Genomic DNA, 14,685 nt, shown 5'->3' with positions numbered 1-14,685 from the left:
CTCACTAAGAAATTACTTTAGTTTCAACATAAAACACCAGTTAAAACATTGATGGGGAATGAAACCACTTACCTTTAGACTAAGTTCACTAAGAAATTACTTTAGTTTCAATATAAAACACCAGTTAAAATATTGATGGGGAATGAAACCACTTACCTTTAGACTAAGATCACCAAAAAATTACTTTAGTTTTAACATAAAACATCGGTTAAAACATTGCAAGAGAGTGAAACCACCTACCTTTAGACTAAGCTCACCAAGAAATTACTTTAATTTGAAAATAAAACACCAGTTAAAACATTGATGGGGAATGAAACTACCAAGAAATTACTTTCGATATAGGATTTCAGATAATACTTTGAAGTACGCTATAAATTCGTTTGGATTAACTTCTTGGTTATGAATATGGTATCTTAGTACGTATATATATAAAAATTAGACCAAAAAGGAAATAAGGGAAAAAAATGCCGAGAAAAGAAGAAAATATAACAAGATTTCATGCCTCGGAAGTAAAAATGGACATCCTCAAGAGGACGGTTGGGTAATCTGCAGGGTTTAGGGTATTAACATAGAAATGAGAAACATATGTTGTATTTGAATACAAAAGAGTCTGTATTCTAAGTGAAGCCTTTCTGGCGCTATAGCTATTCTTGTTATTTCTACGTTGTTATAATTAATTCTAAAATCACAAGCAACCAAGTATTTAAAAAAGTAAAACCTACAATGCTTAGATATAGTAGTTGTGTAGATGTGTTGGTTCCATGATGGTTTTTAAAAATAATCAAAGTACTTTCTTCAACCATCAGTATTCTTATGTCTTCAGTTTGTCCAGTGAATTTGTATTGTTTCTATTTCTTTCTGTAGTATGTAAAATTCCGATCCTAACTTTTACAGTTTAGCACTGTTGTGCGACTGGGGTTATTCTTAATCATAAAATTCATTGGATTAATTAGATTGATAAAAATAATTTGCAACATAAAATTACAAAATAAAGGTAGGGAATAATTTATTTATTAATATTCATAAAATCTTAAAAATTATTCCAAACTTTACAAACATTATCTGATTCTATACTTTTCTTAGAGAATGTACGACCTTCTAAACACGTGGGAGCAGCTATAAAACATATTGGCTTTCATTTTGTCAACAAAGTTTGGTTGCATTAATTGCATTAATTCAACTTTAAAAACGTAGACTACAAACAAACGCTGCATTTTGTCTTTTAGATTTTTTTTTTCCTCATGTTAGAATATTATTGAAACTAACAACAGGAATTCGCTTCGGTACCGCTTAAGAAATAAAAACAGCAATATAAATTATAAACAAAATATTATATATTGATAAAGCCTAATCCTGGTGCTACGTAATATACAAAACCTGTAAAATACTGTATTTGTCAAAATTAACAAAATCTGGTATTATTTTTAGTGAGAGCATTTCAGGTAATAAATGACCAACGACTCTACAGAAGTATTTATAAATTGTCCAGCGAAATAGCTGTTTAACATAAGAACTTCTAATGAGACCCTTTCTCCCACATCATTAAACATTCAAACATAATGATGTGCTGGTATAAAATGAAAACATAAACTTTGTAATAGAATGGCTCACAAGTACAGGAATTCACTACTGAGAATTCTCATGTTTATACTTAATGTATTTATTTATCATTAGCTTAATCGTACAACAATGGGTTCTAGAAAAGTTATTGTCTTAGATTTGTTTTTATGTTTAAAAAAAGGACTTTAAACCTCTGTAGTATTCCCTACACCCTAATGACACTTTTGTTATTTTAAACTCTTTTGAGGAAGTTAATCGGATTCGAATTTCTTATCAACAAATATATACGCACATTAAGTTTACTGTTAACTACCCAAAAAAAGAGTCTAAATTACTCGCTTAAATAGACAACTTGTTGTCACATATAAATACAAACCGACATTCTTTGGACTTCATACACAATTCAACAGTTTTTATCATGAGCATTTAAAGGGAATCTAGTGGAAAATTTGTTCAACAGAAACTTTAAGAGCAATTACAAAATAGAACTATCTTATGCAGAAGTGAAAAATTTCAAAGATGTTTTACAACAGGATAATTACCCTTTGTCTCTCTTCATTAATACTGCTGCCGAATTTAATATAATCCAAGGCTGATGACGTTAAGAAATTATTAGTATGTTGACTTTTCACCACAGTTGGAATACGATGAGAAATTATTAAACTACACGATAATACCTAGCCTGACATTTAAGGTTTATATGTCTGTAAACCAATAGTGACAACAGAACTTTTTTATACTAAAACTATCAGTATATAAGGTAAAAATAACGATTTCTTGAGAATATAAGAACATTGAACAAAGGTCTCTTTAAGCATCTCAGCTTTATTCCTATTATCATGAATAGTGTTCAAAACAGTCTCTTTAAAATCTCATTTGAATCCTATCTTTCATAACTACGGCACAAGAAGACTTCTGAATGATCTCAACTTAAATATCTTGTTCATGAAGCTCTTCTTAATCCCTGATTCAGGAATACTATACAAAACAGTTTTAAGATCTACGGTGTAATCCCTAGTTCTTATAATAAGTATAGATAACTAACTTCTAGACATATGAACTCTGCAGCGTCTCATTTAGATCATTTTCCTCATTACTGGAATATTGCTGAAACTAGCTACAGAAACTTGCCTCAGAACCTCTTAAAAGTAAGTGTATAACTACTTCCTAGACGCCCCCCAGTGGCACAGCTGTATGTCTGCGGACTTACAACACTAGAATCCGGGTTTCGATACCCGTGGTGGACAGAGCACAGATAGCCCATTGTGTAGCTTTGTGCTTAACTTCAAACAAACTTCCTAGACTTTTAGCAAATCCTTGTTTCCTGAATAGAGTACAAAGCAGCTTCTTAAGGACTACGGTGTAATAACTTGTTCTTATAATAAGTGCAGATAACTACTCCATAAACCTCTAGCAAGTTCCTCTTTCCTGAATTGTGTACCAAGCAGCTTCTTACGGACTACGGTGTAATAACTTGTTCTTATGATAAGTGCAGATAACTACTCCATAAACCTCTAGCAAGTTCCTCTTTCCTGAATTGTGTATCAAGCAGCTTCTTAAGGACTACAGTCTCATAATAAATGCATATAACAATCTAAACTTAATACATGAGTTTTAGTAGCTTATAAAATGAAATTTTACATACCTCAAGCCAATACTTTATTTAATTTTTCATTTAACTTAAATTTGTGAACATAACTTGTTCTTAATGGTCTCATTTTAGTTCCCTGTTTTTATAACAAAAAGTTTACGGAATTATTATTTTTATAAAAAGCGTGCAAGGCTGTTTCATAATAAACCCACCTTTATCCCCTGATTTAGCAAACTCTCACTCCTTCTTACCTTTGTTTTCAAGTCTGGTAGGTTTTGTAGTTCACGTTGAAACGCCATAATGTCCGCCTCACTTGTGTTAGTGCTTCCACTCTGAGGCGTAGTGACATGGGGGAGATTGCTCGGTGTCTTTACCATTTTCTTTCTTAAACTAGAAAAATGAAAACTTCGTTTTGGTTGGGAGGGGGAAGTGAGAGGGGTGGTAGGCGAAGCCCCTGGACCTGAGATGAGTACAGGCTCCTTGTCAAGTACAGCGAAATCATGACTATGATTAGCGTTGCGGCTCATAGTAATCCTTAATGAAGTGATTGGTTGAGATGTTTGGATAACTAATCTGGTCTCTAGGGAACTATTCACTGAGTCACGTTTTCTGGCATCGATTTCCGAGAGAGCTGTTGGAGAAGGGGGGCATGTGATGGTTAGGTTTACTTTTCGCCTGGATCTCAGTCCTTCTTGGTTTCCTCCAGAATTCCGGGTGCTACTGATCTTGACACTACAGGACTCTGCCAAGGGCGCACTGCTTCTGTATGAGGTCAGAGACAAACGTTTAAGATCCATTCCACCTGTTAATCGATGTTGGAGTAACCTAAAGATAATAATAGGATCCACGACTGCAGGAAGACATGTTAAGATGAACTGGATCATGTTCAACTCATCCCCAGTATTCTTCTCTCTATTGTTTGTATGATGAGCTGAAAGGAGAAAAATAAACAATAACAGAATTTCATATATAATCACAAAACCAACAGCACGTGTGCCCATTACTTTGATTTCAAAATACGTGTTACTTTCAAGTGTTAAGTATTGAATCAGATAACAGCGGTTTTATTGATGAGAATTTCTAATCTAACAATGCATAACAGTCTTCATATTATATTATTATTATTACTACAAAGAAAATATTTTTAAAGAATACTTAAATTGCAATAAGCCGACAAATCCAGTGTAAAATAAGTATGTAGGTTATTAAACAACAATGTATTTTCGATTTATTATTTACGCTTTCATATCATTTATTTGCATTCAACATAATTGACCGTGTTAGGGAATTTTATTAAACTTACCTTCAGCTTCTGGGGACGTTCGATTCTCTTCTGAACTCTTACGGATATTTCTCTGAATAACGAATAATTGGTGTTATGTATGTTATAACATATTCACTAACTAAAACAAGCTGCTTCAAACAATACTAAAAATGTTATCCTTGTACATTGTAACTGTTAGGTGATCAACTGTGTGTTTTTATGTATCATATTTTTTACTCAATTTTAAGGTATAAACTCGTTTGAAGTAACTTAGAAATTATTATAAATTACATTGTTTCTTTTTATAGAGAAGCTAATAAGTATATTTCAGCTATACACCAACACAGTTTTTTAAAATCAGTGTTTCGCAACTTATTTTTTTAACTCTGTGAACTCTTTCGATACGACCGAAGACCTAAGTCTAACTCGAGAACAGTCTCTGCAAGGAGTGGGTTGTTTTTTCTGTTTAAGAATTTTCTAGCAAAGCTAAATAAATGACTATCTTCGCATAACCGTCCTCAATTTTGAAATAACGAACTAAGGGGAAGGCAGCTCGTCAACAGTACCCACCATGACGTTGTGACTACTCTTGGGTGAGCGAATAGTGAAATTTGGCCGTCAGTATCATAGCACATCCACGGACCCAAAGTGCGGAGCGCGTTTTTGAAGCAATAAGACCCAAACCATAATCCCTTATATTCGCAACCCAAGCAGGCTAATCATAAGACCACGCCCTCCGAAGCTCCTGCAAATTTTTAATATTTTTGTAAGTTTAAAATATTTTATCACGGCTATTAGTCTATTCACAAGATATTGCCATTATTTTGATTTTTTAAGAATATGATATTAAACTTACTACTATCACGCAGAAAGAAATTTCTTATTTTCTTTGTGTAACTTTGTAATTACGAAGCATAACAATAATAAAAAGTTTAGCACAGATTTCTTCATATTTCATTACTTGTATGATTATATCGTAATGAGTCTGTATAAATAATATGCTTGTGTTTGTCTGTCCGGAACTTTCCCGCAAATTTCTCAATCAAACGCTACAAATCTCATGTCGTTAGAAAGGCCTTTGTTTGAGGAGTCCGGATTGCGAAATGGCTTTTCCATCCAGAATCATCTTACCTGTTTTTTGCTTATTTAAACTTTTTAATACAACAAGTTTTTACACGATGGCACAAAGTTGTTGTCATCACGTGACGACTGGCTTCGATTTCAACTTTAGTTTCACACAACAACCTTTAACCCGTGTGTAATTTCCTAACAAATTAACATTGCACGAGATACAATTGCTACGGACATTTTCGACTTATTTAAGTCTAAAATTGGCATGCTAACTTCGTTCAAAACCACATACTTATCACTTTGTGACACGCATTCAGAAGTTTCTCAATAATTGGCTTAGTTTGTCTTCTTTACAATTTTTACATTTACCTTCCTTGGCAATAATTTAGCTTTGGTTCCTTTCATAAACTGCCATAAACACCTTTTAGCTACTTTTTTCTTTAGTATGGGTTTTATTATCCGTTTTTGTGAGTTTCTTTATTTCAACTCATAAAACCGTGTCATACATTCAACGCTCATAACTGTTTCACACTCTGTATACTCTTATAAATACCATTACTTTATTGTTTACTTTTCGTGTAGTTTTATTAAATAAAGTTACGTAGGTGTAGTTTTATTAAGTAAGATTACGCCTGTGTAAGTTTGTTTGTCTTACCGCGTAGAATGTTTTCAAATAGACCAGGATTTATTGATCTAACACATAATGCCTGCAAGAAAGCTTAGCTCAAATGCAGTGCGCGAAAATGATAGAATAAGGAAGATTCAAGCAGAGGGTATGAATTGTTTGTTGGTTGGTTGTTTGAATTTATGCACAAAGCTACACAATGGGCTATCAGTTCTCTGCCCACCACGGGTATCGAAACCCGGTTTCTAGCGTTGTAAGTCCACAGACATACCGCTGTGCTACTGGGGATCAAGGGCATGAAAAATAGCGCAAATATTTTGCGGGTCGCGGCTAGTATTAAATAATGATATAGTTTTGAGGTACTAACAAAAATAGCATATTATGAAATATTACGGTATATCATTATATATATATAAAAATTCTCATGAAATGTCCACCTTATGTCGTTATCAAAAGTGAGATTTTTCACCAAAAAACAACTAATATAAATTACAAACTGATTAGTATTAGTATCTCCTCACCTATCAAAACTATTTCTTAAAGAAGAGAAACTTATATAGTTTCGTGTGGATATATCAAATGAGATGAGAATATTTCAAAAGTACTACCTCCATAACTTTTAACATTTGTAATACCAAGTACTCCACAGATGCTCCTAAAAGCTGTCCCTGGTTATCTACTATAGCTGGAAGCGGAAGTGATGTCATGCTTATGTAGGAATCTTCAATTGAGGTCGTTAGCGGTGTTGGTGGTGGCAAAGACTCTTCTACAAAATTAAAAAGTACCAAGCTCACCATTAAATATCAATAAAAGAAACGCTACAAAGACAACAAATTATGGGATTTAAATTAATGTTTTAAAAACAAAACAACCAAAAAATCCAGCTCTTCTAGATTCCAAAGTGTAATGAATATGGGATTGTTATTGTAATATCGTAATCCGTAACAGTGAAATGTGACATAAAAAGTCCACAAATTATTTAAAAAAAAAAAGGTAAAATTGCAAATGCAGAAAAAAATCATCTTCAGTTAGCTACTATATTATTGAGCATAATTGGCTGTTGCTTCCATGTAATTACAAAACTAAAGTTCAGAGACAGTTGAGAAGTATTCCGGAAATTCTAAATCTGTTTACATGAAGAGACTAAGATATTGGGTGTGTATAGTGTACTTCCCAAAGTTAATTATTGTTTTTATCCCGAAGAAAAATATATATTTTAGACATAATTAAAATCAAGAACAAAATAAACGACGACAAGGAATACCTGCAATGCCGGAAATATATGCTGTTTCCGTGGAAGTAAGGAGTACAAAATGGTTGTGATCCGCCATCTATCACCGTTAAAACCTACACGCGAGTCTCACAAACTGTATATCATGAAACTTGGCTTTAGAGACATCCGTGAAAATATGGCGAGAAAAGACACAAAGATACATCATCATCTATCCGATTAAAGCTGTTCGCAAGTCTCGCATAACGTATAATAATTTCTTTTTAATTTTAATGTAGATGTAATAGGTATCTGTACAGTAAGAAAAATCATCTACTAATCATTGTAGCTGTATCTAAGGGACTAAAGATAATATACGTCACAATATATTAACAGTAAAATATTTCAAAGAATCCCAATCTAACCTAATAAAATTCTTTATAATCATCTTTATATATATATATTTGAGCAGGCTTCTTCCCCAGACTGGCTTCAGTAGTAGGAGGTAATTATGAGAGATGGGTGTATATTTAATTTATTTCCATGCAGTACAGAGAGTATTAAACAATAATAGACGGTGTATCCTTACTTGCTGTTTAGATCCTACTTCCACAGACACATATAAAAACAAAAAATCATTTCATAACTTCAACTTCCTCTTTGTTACCGTGTTTTGGTATCATCCTGATTTTATCTAATTTACTTTTACCTAATAATCGAATTTGATGTTGTTAATGTTTTGTACGTAACATTTTCTAAAGTGGTTTGGTTTGTTATAGATTTCGCGCAAAGCCACACGAGGGTTATCTGCGCCAGCCGTCCCTAATTTAGCAGCTAGTCATCACCACCCAACGTCAGTTCTGGTGCTACTCTTTTACCAACGACTAATGGGATTGACCGTCACATTATAACACCCCACAGCTGAAAGGGCGAGCATGTTTGATGGGACGGGGATTCTAACCTGCGACCCCGCAGATTGGGAGTCGAGCGCCCTAACCACATGGCCATGCCGGGCCATTCCAAATTGACCAACTATTCTTTAAATAATTGAATATCTAAAAATTAATACAATCCAATGAAAGTCATTACAGGTGGGGAAATTTCTAAAACTATATAATTAAAAAACTATCAAATATATCTTTGGAAGTTATTCTCTCTGTTTGCGAATCATTCAGTTTTGTTATCTTAAATAACTCGTATAAATATATTTATATAATATTATATCCAGTTCATATTAAGAGTATTATATTAAGAGTAAAACGCAAACATACCGAATATATCAAAAAGGTAAGCTTTATTTCGCAGTCTCTGCTCCTGCCCCAGATAAACAAATATCCTTCCAGCGTGGTGCTTCACATATCGGGCGTATTTGGTACTGTGGTTAGTATAATACCATTCGTCAGAGGGCAGCACTAGTTGAGTCAAGCAATCTGCCGTATCAGCCTCCAATAGTGCATTGTGATATTTCGATCGCATAGCCAAAGTGGCAACAATTTGTAGAACAAGGCACAGAAGTTGCTGAGTGAAACAAACATGTTAAATAACGTTTTTTTGTGGAACTAGGAGGAGAAATATCTATAAAAAATTACTAACATCATGAATGTTTGGCAAAATTGTTATACTAATACAACAGTATTTATATCCTTATAACATTTGCGTGTACACGTATTCTCGTGAAAAGCTTCTTGCTAGTAGAAACCACTAACTCTTTGAATGAAGGGATATGTAATATATGTACACACTCACTACGAAAGTGGAGGTTCCCGAAGAAATTATTTTCTTTGGTTAAAAAAAAAACAAGCCATGAAAATAATATGCACACTTTGAATATTCAGATACATTTATTCATAGTGCACTTTTAACCTTTTATAAACTTTAAAAAACTGCTCTGTTATAAAGACTGGACGATTTGGTTGTGTACTTTCGGCACTATTTACATATTTAGATTAAAATTAGAACCTTAAAATAGGTGCTTCGTATTATTATCAACGATATGTTTAGACTTGCTTTATCAAGTAGAAAATGCAATCCTTCCTCCAACAAATTTTGTGGTTAAGTTATCTCATGTACTCCAATTGTTGTTTAAGTTTTTCAGGTAAGAAATTACTTAATCCACTTATATGCTCATGTTGTATCTGACTTCATGATGAAATAATGTCTATCACAAGCCCACAGACGTATCCTAATTCTATTACGTTTGGTCTTTGTTCACATGAACTACACCTTATATTCATAAAAGGTTAAACACTCAATTCTTAGGCTCCTTTGGTTTAGGCAGACCAGAAAGAAGGCAATACGTTGGCAGCACCCTTCGCTTTAAGCAGCTAGTCATTTTTAATGTCTATCACAAGCCCACAGACGTATCCTAATTCTATTACGTTTGGTCTTTGTTCACATGAACTACACCTTATATTCATAAAAGGTTAAACACTCAATTCTTAGGCTCCTTTGGTTTAGGCAGACCAGAAAGAAGGCAATACGTTGGCAGCACCCTTCGCTTTAAGCAGCTAGTCATTTTTCATGTGAATATAATTGTACTATCTACATGGAAAGTTTATGAAACTTACCCTAGGAGCGTGTAAGCACGAAAGCCTTAACAATATAAATATTAGCACAGTAGTAGTCAATACTTGTTACCAAACAGTCATGATATTTAGATGTATCCACTTAATGAGGAAAGAATGAGGACAGCAATATAAATACTAGAACAGTACTAGTCAACCCTCTTTACCAAATAGTTATGATATTTAGGAATTCCCATTTAATAAGAGAAGAATGAGGACAGCAGTATAAATATAAGTACAGTACTAGTCAACCCTCTTTACCAAATAGTTATGATATTTAGGAATTCCCATTTAATAAGAGAAGAATGAGGACAGCAATATAAATACTAGAACAGTACTAGTCAACCCTCTTTACCAAATAGTTATGATATTTAGGAATTCCCATTTAATAAGAGAAGAATGAGGACAGCAGTATAAATATAAGTACAGTACTAGTCAGCCCTATTTACCCAAAAGTCACGATGTTTAGTAATGCCCACTTAGTAAGAGACGAATGACGTTATAAAAAAATACTTTAATCCAAAAACCATCGAAATTCAGAGATTAAACTAACTTTATCAAAACATGGACAATATAGAACGTTAACTATGGGAAAAGCTAAGGTTTATAAGTACAAAATTATCTATAAATACAATGAAATAAACGAGTAATAGTATTAACAAACAGTTATTATTTATTAAACTGAGAAAATCGCGCTTAGATATTACTTTATGAACACAGCGTGACTTAAATAAAAAGTGTTAGTTAACTGCTCGAGAAAATGTGCAAATAAATTGTGTAAGTTGAATGTAGAAAAAAATAGTCAACAGATAACGTTTACATAGAACGTTGTCTGTAAGTAGAATGTACGCATTAATACATAGAATTAATGTTTTAAATTTGAAAAAAAAAAGGTTTCTAGCTAACACTCACAAACAACATTGGCACGTAAAACACTGTCTGGAAATAAGGTGTATTAATACAAAAGATGAGTATTGTTTCAGAGACGTTATAGGCAAGTAGCACTGTTAAAAACATGTAAGTTATACGGACAACTTGCCTACAACAGATTCAAATTCCATACATTAAAACTTCACACTGACCTCAAAATGTCGCCCAACTTAATCGCTAGGAGGGATGAGTATTTTAGCTTAAAATATATGTTAACTAATATCCAGAAATAACATTTCAACGTATACCGTTGTCTGTTAATAGTTTATGTGTATTAATACACAGAATGAGTATGTCAAATAAAGAAATTACGAGATTGTTCAAACGTGTATGTGTGTATGTTGGAACAAAAGAAAATAAATAATACTTATAGACTTAATATTACTTAATAACCTCAAATAATAATAACACATGTAATTTGTTTTTATTAAGTGCCTTTTATGCATTGAAATGAATGTAATTTAAGCAGAATTTTATTTTCTACTTAACAGCTTATGGGAGTGTTTGTAGATTGATTTGTTTTTATCAGAATTTTGCGCAAACCTATGCAGGGACTATCTGCGCATGTCCTTCTCTAATTTTTTAACTGATAGAACTGGTTTGCACGAATTGTGAAGCTAGTTAGTCAATAGCACCCACCAGCAACTGTTGGGCTACTCTAATCGAATAACGGAATTTGACCGTTACTCTTATAACCCACCGACGGCCCTCAAGTGCGATGTGTAATTTTGGGGCAAGGGAACGAAAATCAGGAACCTCCCGGAACGTTAATCACTTGGCCATGTTAAAAACTATTAATAGTTAATAGTGTAAAATGATGTTTTTTTGTGATATTTTTTTTGTAAATAGAAGTTTGTATATCAACACAACAAAATTATTGTTTGAATAAATATACTGCTGTTAGTTAATTACCATAAAAATGTTTACATTACACATTATCTGTAGCTATGTTACCTGCATTGAATACTAAGGAATATTAGATTATATACAGTCATTATTACCATTTATTAATCTATGAGAAAGTTCTAGCAATTATAAATGAATTAGATATATAAAATATTTGTCAAAAAAAAGCACTAATTAAAACACAACCTCTCGGCAAACAACTGAAAATTTACACTATACTCAAGCAGGTGTTTTGTCGTATTTTCACATGGATGGTTTTGGATGTAAAGATATATATATATGTATAATTAGCTCACAGTACCAGATGCTTTTCACCCCATATGTGTACGCGTAGTATGAAACCATAGTAACGGGTACTGAATAATAATACTAAAATATCTCAGCATGATTTTATTAGAGAAAAAAAATATTTAGATTTGATTTTTCCAAGTTTATTCCTTAGCTATCGTCAATGAGATGCTATTTCTGGTATAACAAAACATAACACAATTGTATCTAATACTACAGTTTTCGTATAAAGAAGATCATACTAACCACTTTTTGAAACTGAACATAGTAAAGGTCAGATAAACTTTTAGTTAAACTATATTTAACAGCCAGATTTAAATTACCCCACTGTTTGAACTTCAAATAATGTAAAAGTTCTATAAATCAAAATATGGATCATGCAATAGTGAACAAATGAATAAACTAATTATTGAACTCTCATATTAGCCTTTGATGAACACTATAAAACAAAAAACTCAAACAGAACACAAAGACTCATTATAGAATGGTGTTTTTGCAGAAAAATTACATACACCGCACTAGCTTATGTTAAAATGTGTACTGCAGTAAAGTTACAAATGTCATATTAATCTGTATTGAAAACTACAAAACCAGTCATCACTATGAATATATTTCATTATTTAAAACCATATTGCTATGGTGAATTTTGTGAGAAAACAGTGCACTTTGAACAAAGAAAATTTAAATATATACAGCAGAAATTTGTCATGCAAACAACCGTTGCACCAAGATTTATAAGTAAGCAATCCCTATTCTAATACAATAAAAAACATAATGGAATTTTAAAAAGATTTGGTTTAGGGCTCATTATTTTTCAGTTCATAACTTTGAACATGTTACCGGGTCATGAGTGGAATCTAATGAGGCTATTAGAATCCTTAGATGGCCTTCTTCAACCAGCTTCTCTTGTACTTCTTCATTTTGACTCATGTATAGCAACATCCGAGCACTTAGTATCTGAAGACAATGGTAGCTGCAGTGTCGCCATCTATTAAATAAATTAATTTTGTGAAACTGCAGAGGTTATTCTACATCATAAATATATATATAATTTAACTTTAAGCTGACAGAGTCAGATTCAGAAGAAATAGATTTCCTATAATATCACTATATTTGGGGCATCAAAAGATAAACAGCAATCATTTCCATTTCCTGTTGTCTTTTGTTATGTATATATATATATATGTATGTATGTATAATTTTACACCTAACAAGCATAATAAACAAGAGAAAGCTAGAACATGTTGATACTAACTACAATATGAAAGTTTTATATATATGTCTTTACAGCGGGAAAAAAGCATAGTGTACTTTCAGTTCAGCTCTAACCACATTTCTGAGTCACCAGTCTCTGAGTGAAGCGAAAGTCAATAAAGCAAAAGCGAACTCAGACAAAGTGGAAAGATTAGATTTACTTCTGTAGGCGTTGCACAGAAAATACCAATACTGAAACGAATTACCTATACGTAAAAAGATTGTAGCTAAACCAAAGACAAGACTGTATTCGTGTAACTCTGGAAAGTTGAATTACAGATGATATTTGTAACAACAACGAAACTTTGTTCAAAAAGCAAACATGAACCTCATGGGAGATCTCCGTGATGGTGCCACATTCTATCAGTGGTTTGGTTGAGAGAGAAGCGAGGTCTCAACAGAAGTGTTTTTAGAAAACATCTGTAAGACGTTCCAAAGCCCTTTGAAGCTACAATGATGAAAACATATTTTCGAATTGTATTAAGCTGGTATAAAATATTATGTCATACCACTGTTTCCAAGTTCAACTTGTAGTTCCAATTATGGTTGCTTCTATTAAACAATGTATTTTTTACTATTTTATGTTTCCGTTTACAAAATGTATTTTAATCATATTAGGTCTGTTTCTGAGCCTGGCATGATCTGATGGTTAGGGCGCTCGACTGGCAATCTGAATATCGCTAGTTTGAATCCCCATCGCCGTACATGCTCGTTCTATATGGTTGCCGACTGTACCAGCCACCAGGGAGTAAAAAATACTTTGCTTACGAAAACACTGGCTGACCCCGAACTAGTTGGGATTAAGGTCGTAAAGGTTAAAAATAGTTTGTTTCCGTTTGCAAAATGTAGTTTTAAATATAATGTGGTTCTTTTCACTTAAACAATATGTTTTTTTTTCTTCTGAACAATAGCCGATTTCATATAGTTCCTCAGCAGTTAGGTTGGTTTTTATTTAGTATATAGGCTCTGCGGTTCTCTTAGACGACCAGATGTTTTTATTCATTTGGTACCATACATGTGTATGATTTTCACAAAGTAAACAGATGGTGTATATTCTTGTAAACTAGGCTTCACTTCAGCAAGCAGTACAGTTTGATTACATGATAACAAAGCTCATTTCTAAATATCATGATTTCGGAGGAGTTATCAAAGGTGTAAGTCTCCGTAAAACCAACTGAGTTTGGGCCCGGCATGGCCAGGTGGTTAGGGCGTTGACTCGCAAGCTGCGGGTTCGAATCCCCGTCCCACCAAACATGCTCGTCCTTTCAGCCGTTATAATGTGCGGTCAATTGCACTATTCGTTGGTAAAAGAGTTGGCGGTTGGTGGTGATGACTAGCTGCCTTCCCTCTAGTCTTACATTGCCAAATAGATAGCCCTCGTGTAGCTTTGCGACGAAAATTAAAAAAAAAAAAAAAAACAAA

The 14,685-nt window shown here is 33.1% G+C and overlaps 2 protein-coding genes across 2 annotated transcripts in view; both read right to left on the bottom strand.

The window, feature by feature from the left end:
* Window positions 1-8,699, bottom strand: part of LOC106457381 (1-phosphatidylinositol 4,5-bisphosphate phosphodiesterase epsilon-1-like) — a 104,116-nt gene extending 95,417 nt beyond the window's left edge. Inside the window, exons 1-4 of the mRNA XM_022383291.1 lie at window positions 8,593-8,699; window positions 6,720-6,877; window positions 4,455-4,506; window positions 3,403-4,082 (exon numbers count right to left, since the gene is read on the bottom strand). Coding sequence (XP_022238999.1) covers window positions 3,403-4,082; window positions 4,455-4,506; window positions 6,720-6,818 — 831 coding nt within the window. The 5' untranslated portion in view covers window positions 6,819-6,877; window positions 8,593-8,699. The remainder of the gene's footprint in view (window positions 1-3,402; window positions 4,083-4,454; window positions 4,507-6,719; window positions 6,878-8,592) is intronic.
* A 50-nt stretch (window positions 8,700-8,749) lies between these two features.
* The window catches only part of LOC111085309, a gene marked incomplete at its 3' end in the record, with an annotated part of 17,944 nt that continues 12,008 nt past the window's right edge, over window positions 8,750-14,685 (bottom strand). The window contains exons 3-4 of the mRNA XM_022383289.1: window positions 12,850-12,997; window positions 8,750-8,839 (exon numbers count right to left, since the gene is read on the bottom strand). Of these exons, the coding sequence (XP_022238997.1) occupies window positions 8,750-8,839; window positions 12,850-12,997 (238 nt within the window). The remainder of the gene's footprint in view (window positions 8,840-12,849; window positions 12,998-14,685) is intronic.

Source organism: Limulus polyphemus, unplaced genomic scaffold (genome assembly GCF_000517525.1).
Source record: "Limulus polyphemus unplaced genomic scaffold, Limulus_polyphemus-2.1.2 Scaffold323, whole genome shotgun sequence".
Taxonomy (NCBI): domain Eukaryota; kingdom Metazoa; phylum Arthropoda; class Merostomata; order Xiphosura; family Limulidae; genus Limulus; species Limulus polyphemus.
This window is presented reverse-complemented; position numbering and strand designations above follow the sequence as displayed.